The following is a 9650-nucleotide window of genomic DNA, read 5'->3' as shown; positions in this document are numbered from 1 at the left end:
TTTTGGACTTGTCTCTTCTCACATTTTTTAATGCATTTTCTCATTATTTACAACCGCTTCACAATAAATTACAAATTAGAACACATCCTAATATAGGCTTAGAAGAATTCAGTGATTCACACTATCTACACACTTACTGTAATTAATAAATTAAATTAAAAAAATATATATATATAAAATTTCATACATTATATAAATTATAAGATATATAGAGGATGGAGGGAGACAGATGAGTTTTGGAGCCGACTACTCGGAAAATATTATGGACTTGGATTCCTTACTAGAGAGAGCCTCAAATGAATCGATATCGGGTGTAAGGAAACTGTCGTGGGAAACCAAAGAATGGCCCTGAAATAAAATTCAACACGTCTTCTTAATAAAATAGTGTTCACGCTCAACTATTCCTAAGTGGTGCATTAAATTGACTTTATGTGTATTTATGCTCTCTTACCTAAGATGTTTATTTACATACGTGTATTGCAATATATACACGGTAGTTACATATAACTTATTTAACAAAAAAAAAATGCTAGTAAAACTTTTTTTCACCACACAGCTGGGGAAGTAAGTAAAGATTATTTACAATTATTTTTATTAGGAATTTATTAAAAATTTAGAACTTCTTCAATACATTTTATATACAAAAAAAATAGTTAGAACACTGAAGCCATTAAACAGAATAGGAATAGAAATCTTGTATTGTCTTAAGTTCTTTATTTTTTTGCCATAAATTTATTTGTTGTGAAAAAATTGACTGAATCAACAGAAAGTGATCAATGATGTGAAAAAATTATTTCCGTGTTTTCTCTAAAATTAAACTCACATCACGTTCCTATTCTGCCAAAGGCATATTTATGTAAATACTAAATCAAAATAAAAATCCAAATGTTTTGTTTGTGATTCTTAAAAATAATATTCTTTCTTTTATTTTGATTTAGCATCACACACATCGTTTTAGCTTTTTTCTTACCCTCACATTTTCCAGTAAACCAATCACCTTTGATTAGGTGAAGGATAGCTGAAGGTATTGGGGAAGGATCGCTTTTCGTCAATCAACTTAACATAAAATGAATCACACACGACATGGTAATCAGTACAACAATCAGCAATCAAACCATCAAGCATTTTCACACCAATTTCACACAGTTAACATATCAATGTTAAAACCCCATCAATCCGCAGTCAATTAAACCCATTCCTCGTGGTCAAACTCAACGTGTTGTACCTTTGATTTTTAATTGAAATTTTCTGCAAATTATTTCACTTTATTCACACATTTCACATTCATTTTATATATATCTTGTTTTTTTCCTGAGGTGCTAGTAAATATTTTATTGAGTGTGCAAATTATTTTTAACAGATTTCTGTACGTAATCCATAAATGCATGTAAAGCAGGGAAATTCCATTTTATTCTGCCTTGACAGAGTGCATCAATTTGTCCGTGAGGAGTGCAAAGAAAAAGGTGGCGCTTTTTTGGGTAATTTATTTACAAAATTTTCTTGTGTTAAGAAAATAATTTTATTTACATTTTATACACAAATAAATAAATTGTATGTACACTTAATATGTAATTAAATATTTCTTACATCAGATTAGCATACAACCACATCCATTCAACAATTCCCATTCATCCGTGGAAACATACAATCTTTTTTTTTATTCTCTTCATACGATCATTTTTTTTATAAAGTATTATGTAAAGATTACATTTAGCGATAAATCCATCACTCTGTACAGAAAATTTACAATTAATTAGACAATTTATCGGAGGTGGGGTGTGTTAAACTCAAAATAGTTGCTTACTCTGTGGGGTCTGAGGTGGGACAAATCCATAGCCTGATGCCCCAACAATGACACCACTCGACTCCACGGGAGCATTAGCTGGAGAGGGTGGAAAAACAACGGGGCCTGGGGAAGGAATTTAAAGGGAAGTATTTTAGGAAAAGGTTAATTGAGCTGTCATAACCCACAACCAGATTTCAAGAACATTAAAGAGATGTTGAGGAGGAAAGTTGATTTTATTTTTTTGCATTTTATGGATTATGTGTGTTTAACATTTTGCATCCTTAATTAAAATGTAGAATAAATGTTAGTAGATATATACATATGAATAACATATAGTGTTGGATGGTATAATTTTAAATTATTTATCTTATGTCACTGAAAAATATTTATGTCATGCCCTTCACAGACTTGAGACTATATAATCTTAGCTAGATTTCACGCCTAAAATTGCAAATTTGCATTTACAAACAAGGAATAAAATAAATTGAATTAGATTAATGTTTAAAACTCTCAAGTGATATTTTTTTTTTTTAATTTTAGTATTTGGTCTGCAAAGGAAATTCTTTCTGTTTTCTTGAAGATTAACCAAAAGTTGAGGTCTTAAAAACAATCTCAATTTTATTTTTTTAAAGCATTATTTACACCTAAAGCATTATTCTTTGTCTGAAGAATGAAGGTTCTTTTTAATTTTTAAAAAAAAATCTTAAAGTTTTTAGTTCGCCGCAATAATTTTGATCTCTTTGTGCTACATTCAATTTATCAGAATTTGCGTAAAAATTGCAACACATTTTTGCAAACCCCGAGAGTGTCTTACTTTCGGGTCAGATCTTTCGTCATCATCACTTCCATGCACCCAATTTGTGGGCAAATGCTCAAAGTGTCGCGTGTTGTTTTCGAGTAAACTTGTACGAGTTACAATGACAGTTGTTCTGCCTCAATGACTGAGTAAATGAGATGTCAATGCTTTTCCTCCACATATTACAACCACTCCATGAGGATCATTAAATATTTCATAATGGATTTAATTATAATTTTTCCCCCTAAAAGTGGTTGACGATGTTCGTGAGAAGGAAATGAGGTCATTTTCGTGAGACATTTTTTGCAATATTGACAGTTACAAATTTTTTTTTTGAAAATTTTGTCTGACACTATATAGTGGAAAAGATAAGATTACAATGTGATGTAAAGAAATAAATTAGAAGAATCATTGCTCACCGCATTCCAAACTACAAATGGATTTTTTTCACGAAATGGTTGAAGGAAATGATTGATGGATAAAATGTTAATTACCAGTACCTCTGTCCTGTCGTGGGTCCCTAACACTACTACCCGATTGTCCAAATTGGCTGGCGAAGGCGGATGGGCCACCGAAATCACCGGAAAGGGCATTGTAGCCAAAGTTGAAGCGGTCTCCACCGAAATATTGGGCCATCACGAGGCTGCTCGACACACAGATGGAGAAACAAACTAAGAACTGCAAGAGACATTTTCAATCGCAAAAATAACAATTACCATGTATTCGTTATGCAAAGACCGCAGGTGGGGTAAAAAAGCTTTGAGGAAAATTACAAAACTATCGCTTTTCAAAATTACTGTGCAATTAATTTGTGAATGAGGAAAGATGGCGATGAAAAAAAAAGATCACTACTCGTTGGCTAAATTGTGTCAAAAAGTTGTTGAGCTTTTCACTTGTACGCGGTGCTTGGGCTTTTATTTGAATATAGCACCCATAGCAAAAGTGGGTTACTACTGAAAAGCACCTTCTTGTATTTATGGTATGACTCAAAAAATAAATAAACTTCAATTTTGCTGTTATAAAATCATAAAACAAACTAAACATTACTTCACATAATTCTACCTCGCAGTTCAGCAGCTCTTTTCACTTTACCATGCAATGCCGTGCCTAGATAATTAGGCCTCTCTCTCTCTCACTCTAGATTTTCAATACTTCAAATTCATTTTCTTATATATACGTACTCAATTTAAAATATGCACTGCATGAGCTTTATTATTGAGGAGACAGAAGAGCCGTCACGTGTGGAATATTTCTTCGGTGCAATATCTCATATAGCGCCATATGGATAAAATCCTTACTCAATCACCCGGCGTCTCCATCGCACAATCGCAATCTCGAAAATATATATAACATACGGTAATTGCTGATGAGCTTTATACAGCCATGCCAACCATGTGACAACGCTGGCATAAATTGAATATCGCCCGAGAAGAGACATATAATTTCCATTTGAATTATGAAAATATGTAGCAATTCATCAGACAATTGGGTCATCTCTGCACTATTGCGTACCTACTGTATTGAATTGATATGGTAAATATAAATTTTCCTACTACTGACTTGAACCAGCATAAATAGCAAATATAACGCTTCCCAACATGAAGGAAAATGTAACGGATATCCTCCACAAATTGTTCAATGTAAATATAATACCTCAAAGACAATGCTAAATGGTACTTCCTTTCTAACCTATTTACATAATACACATTATAAATCATTTATCATTAGGACAATCTATCGTCCAGAACGTATTCAATGCACACAGTTGGAAAATTGTTAACACCCCACCCCCGTCTTTGTTTTTCTTTTACACCAAAAACGCAATTACAAGACATTTTGTAAATCATTCTCCACGACCCTATTGCAACGGTGATCAGACACATTATTTGTGTATTTCCTCACATCAATTCATGTGTTAATGACTTTGAAATTGGCGTTGAATATAGAGTGAGACGAAAAAAAAAGAAACCGCGTATATGGTCTACAATATTGAGACAGAAATGCAAGCAAGAAATATTATGTCTCTCCATATCAATCTTGTGCCACTAATTCACGTTTTTACATCTCGCACATTTTTCTACTAAATTTCCTCACCGTGACATTCGCGAGTCCAAACCGGCCAACGATCAACGACACTTTACGCACTCTTGCAATAGGACTATATCTTTCGTGAAATCAAATCAAACTTTTCATCTTTTTATTTTTAATTTGCCTTGTGTTTGCGTGAACAGCAATTATTTTATTACTAATTTGTCTTTCAAGATATTAATCAAAATTTACGGTCTTTTGTTTGAAAAATTACTCTTTATATGGTTAAATAGTCAAATAAGCCATAATAATAATAATTTCATAACAATGTATGTGAACAAGTCATATAAAAACAATGTACGTTTAAATAATTTTTTTAAAATTACCTTTAAGTATAAATAATGCTGACAAAAGTTCCCAAAAAATTAATTAATTTACAAATTCTTTTTTTTTTTTACTTTTTTAAAATTTCTTAAAAAGAAGTTTAAAAAAAATAATTAGGTACTTCGCGTTAGTTCTTTCGCAATTAAATAACAATCCACACCTACTCTAAAAAATGTCGAAATAATTTCATAAAACTTGTAATTTTCTGCAGCCTAAGCAGCTGAAATGCACTGAAAGAAGTGAAAAGGAGAGAAAAATTCCGGGCGACAGGTTTGTCGCTATAGAGCATTGAAATCTTTCGTCGTGATCTTTCAAGCCACATTTCAGTACCAATTCTCCAATCTTCTCACCAATCTCAGTATACAGTTGATCACGATTGAGATATTAATACACCGCTAACATGCTGACTAATGCACTAATGCAGCTGAATGGCGTGTGTGAACTTGAAATAACAGTGCAATTAGTAGGCAGCATAAGTAGAGTTTAGTTTCCTCATAGAACGTATAGCGGTGTGTGGCATTAATGTGAAGAAATTATTCTGAAGAATATCATCCTTGACTTTCATAATACTCTGCGGTAGGTACATCAATACATCATCTAACGAATTTATTAGCAGGTGGCAAAAAGTAATAACAAGACTTTTGCAGGAGATTATCATAATCTGCACAGTATGTACATATCGGAAGTAATTAAATAACGACTTTTGCTCAATGTTTACTCGAGATTTATGTAACCCTATATAGATTACTCTACAAGAGTTCATCTATTGAATTAATTCGTCCATATATATAGGATTTGAAATAGTTGAGCATTTTTTTTCGTCTGCATTTTATGTGTGTATGTGTACGCGATTCATTCTGATTACGCGCCTTTTTTCTACCAGTGAAAATGATCAAGTGGTAACAATAAGTTAAAACCTGAAAGCTCTTATTAATGGGCCTCACACTCGTAAATTGCCATATCGATCAAACTTTAGTGCAATTCACGTAACACTTTATATGCACATTTTTTAGGTAAGTATACTACATACTCCTACCACCATCGTATACATTTGGCTACCTAATCGCTGTGTCTACTACATGTTGCACTGAGATCACTTTTGCTGTTTCCATTGTACAATGTAACGACATTGCAGAATAATTGTAATTTTTACTCATCTTTCTGGATAACTTTCTCGCAACATTAGCACACCATCATCATCACATCACGAATGGTCTCAAGTTAATTTGACCAAATTACGCTCAAAAAAACTGCAGAAATTATTAAAGCACCTAGTGGGGAATCTTCTTCTCATCGCACACACAATTGAACCACAAACTTCTTCACCGAATATTCCTCAATCTCTTGTCGCGAACACCACTTCCTCATTTTCGTAAATGTGTAATGGATTATTACAAGCTTATGCGAACTCTTTTTCCCCCACATTTGGTATTTGAGGAGAAAATATACTTTTTTGCACTTACAAGCTTCATGATTGTAAATCGATTTATAATCCCTGTGATTATCACTGCTTTGAGATGAACGATAGCAGATTGGTGCGGTGTCTGCAGGTGCTGTGTGTGGTATGTGGTGTACTAAAATTGATCACAGTCTGTGAAGCTTTAAATATCCCAGGCTGGTTTGCTATATATGTACTTAGGAGCTGGACTAAATGGGATCCTACTGATTCGAATAGTGGCAACTTAATGACTGCTTGTGGATTTGGCTAGTTGATTTTATACGCGATTCACTCTCTCTTTCATTTTGCGCGCGCAGCTTAGCCAAAGCTCACGTGGAGGCAGCACTAGCAGCGGAACTTGCGCCTTGCTCGCGCTGTTTAGCCATGAGACAATGTATTGCCACCTTTTTTTCTCCACAACATTCGCCCGTCTTACGCAGATCAACTATATAATACTTTATCCGGATCTGTCCAAGCTTGTGCCTGTGCAGAAGAGTGGAAAAACTATTTTAATTGAACTGACCTTGCAAACATTTAATATCTTGTCACATTCTCCCTCTCTCAGGACAAAAAAAAGTCAAACACACACTTGTTCCGGATATCGAGAAAGAAGCAACATCTTCCGGTGGTGGTTGCGAATCATTAGAACAGGAAATCATCATTTTTTTTTCAAACCGCTCTGTGTGGGTAATATGGCATTGTTGTGAAGAGGGAGAAAACACGCAGCATAAGAAATTATGCTCAAAACCGATCAGCAAGGTTATCGCATATTTATGTACAACAAACGCGCCGAGATGATGGACGTGCTAGCTCCTCACATGCAATTTCTGCATCACACGGAAATTAAGATGATAATTCACCCAATTCCCATCGAATTTACCTAGACCCCGTTAAAGTTGTGCAATGTATGGATACAAAGTGGACTTAATTGCTAAATTAATTAAAAATGCACAAACGCGTTTTCCTTCTGCCGTACAAATTTCCTCATTTTACATGAGAGAAGATTATTTATTAGGAAAAAAATGAGACACCACATGCCACAAAACTGTGCAATATCTCTCAACACGGGTAGGATTTTTATTCTTTTGAAACCTATTTGACTTGGCACGCGAAAGATAATGTTTATTTTATTTTTTCTTATAGCACTTGAATATGATTTTCACGTAATTTTCGCATTCCAAGAATGAAAACTTCTATGCAGTAAAATCTAGGAAAAATCAACGATCAACTTAAACATTAAAGCCATAAATTAGAGGAGGATCGATCAATTTTATACATGTTTTTGAATAAGATATTTAAAAAAATAATAACGGTGTTTCTTGCATAAATTAACATAAATAAGATGATTATCATTTGATCAAATTTAGCACCTGGTTGTTTTTTTTTGGATTCGTGATATGATTTAATTTTATTTAAAAAAAAACACATTTTTCATTCCTACTTCCACATTTTAAATAGATTGCAAAATTTTCTTTAAAACAGGTTTGAAAAAGCTAAAATCCTTAAAATGCCTTCAATTTCATTTTTATTTCATTTACAATTTAAAAATAAAAAGTAGGTATGTATACAAAAATTGTGAAAACCAACAATATGTGGCACGCATTGCTTCACGTTAAGAAAATTGGAAACCACTTTAATTGCCAATTGATATTTTTTTATCTCAATAAATCTTCATTTATGCGATGTACCAACTAAATCAGAATATAAATTCCAATGAACGACTTAATTTTCATTACAGCGGAAAATTACGTAAAAGACGTGGCGAACTTGAGCTTTCCGCCATAAAATCAATTACATTTTGTATGATGCAATGTGGCATTAGATGCTAACCAGGGAAAAATTCTCAATATCAATTTTGATGCCCATTTAGTATATAAAAACAATGCCCATAGGTCTTTCAATTTCCCATGAAGATCAATGTGAATAAAAAAAATCAACAAAAAAAGACGATATGAAAGTATACGCATGAAATTATCAATCTAAGAACATCGATAATAATTATTTAGATTATTCGTCTTATACAGTAAATTGCATGTTTTCGGTCAAGGGCGCAAATTACTGACGTATATGATTTTTATTCTTATTAATAACTTCTCTTTTTGTTTTATTTCACAACGCGACACATTTAATATCGGTGATTTCTTTGCAAAATTAGAATTATGTGCTGAAAAATAGTGATCCTTTTTAATATTTATTTTCCTCTTTATGATTCACATTTCAATCACAATGATGTCAATTGTAAAGAGTAGTTAGGATCTCTTCAAAATTATCAGCAAAGCAAATTTTCATTCGATTTTCTGATTACAACCAGGAAATTTTCTTTTCCAACTTTGTACAAGGTTTTTTATAAGATAAAGATAATACTAAAAAGCTACATCGAGAGGTCTCTGAGGCCTTCTTGTTTAGATAGCGTAAAGTTGCATTATGACAACACCCCACTATACATAAAAATCATAAAAGCTCCGCTTCCGAAAGAGTTACAGTTATTTATAAAAAAATCTCTTGCTATTTTACTGAACATAAATGTGCTTACCACTGAAACTGAAAATGATGGTCACGGAAATTTGCACACTTTGTGCAATTCCTTTTGCAATTTTCATTGTCACATGGTCTGATTGTGAGGGTAAAGGTCAGAAAAGATTTAATATAGAAAATAAATAAATGTTATTAGAACGAGCATGTGATTTTCCCTCCCACAAATTTCATAGTCGCATAATCTCACCACAAATACGTAATGAAAATTCCGTTGTAAGTATAATGAAAATAAAATAATTGATGGATTTAACCAATAATCCCGTGTATGAGCCCTGACCGAAATGATCGTTGTTTTCTTCTCGTTTGCACTAATTAGCAGAGGAAAATCCATCATGTTATTTGAAACTTGGCACAAGTCAATTGGCTCAACTTGCACACATTGCATTTTATCTGCCAAACAAAAATTATGCTACCATGTAATTCCCAAACACCATCATCGCGGTGTCTCACCTCTGCCTGCCTCAATGAACATTTGACTCACTTGCATGGCATACAAATAATTTATCTCAATTTCGTCACATGGAACACGGTGCGTTAATCAAATTCAACTCTTTTTTATTTGCGTAACCATTTTAACTCCCTCCGACTCGTTCTAGCTAATAATATAATTATAGCACAAGCACAATCCTATTATATTTATTAATGATCCCAAAGCAAACAACACCGTAGAACATTGTGACGAA

The 9650-nt window shown here is 33.1% G+C and overlaps 1 protein-coding gene across 2 annotated transcripts; it reads right to left on the bottom strand.

Moving 5' to 3' along the window:
- LOC129797842 (uncharacterized) lies at positions 1–6837 on the bottom strand. Of its 2 annotated transcripts, none has more exons than XM_055840686.1 (4): positions 6458–6837; positions 3077–3260; positions 1805–1909; positions 1–348 (listed from the first exon to the last, which is right to left on the bottom strand). In XM_055840686.1, exons 1-4 carry the CDS (start codon positions 6464–6466, stop codon positions 293–295), a joined length of 354 nt encoding a protein of 117 aa, XP_055696661.1. In that variant the 5' UTR covers positions 6467–6837; the 3' UTR covers positions 1–292. The 2 variants fall into 2 exon arrangements, with proteins under 2 accessions (XP_055696661.1, XP_055696662.1); XM_055840687.1 differs by having other exon boundaries at positions 3083–3260; positions 6458–6829.
- Positions 6838–9650: the final 2813 nt, after the last annotated feature.

This window comes from Lutzomyia longipalpis, chromosome 1 (genome assembly GCF_024334085.1).
Source record: "Lutzomyia longipalpis isolate SR_M1_2022 chromosome 1, ASM2433408v1".
Lineage (NCBI taxonomy): Eukaryota > Metazoa > Arthropoda > Insecta > Diptera > Psychodidae > Lutzomyia > Lutzomyia longipalpis.
The sequence above is the reverse complement of the archived record's forward strand: the minus strand, read 5'-3'. Positions and strand labels throughout refer to the sequence as shown.

Coding starts and splice junctions, on each gene's coding strand:
- LOC129797842 (XM_055840686.1), bottom strand. Junction 1,910..3,076: donor ACGACAGGACAGAGGTACTG/GTAATTAACATT, acceptor TTCCTTCCCCAG/GCCCCGTTGTTTTTCCACCC. Junction 349..1,804: donor CCCACCTCAGACCCCACAGA/GTAAGCAACTAT, acceptor ATTTTATTTCAG/GGCCATTCTTTGGTTTCCCA.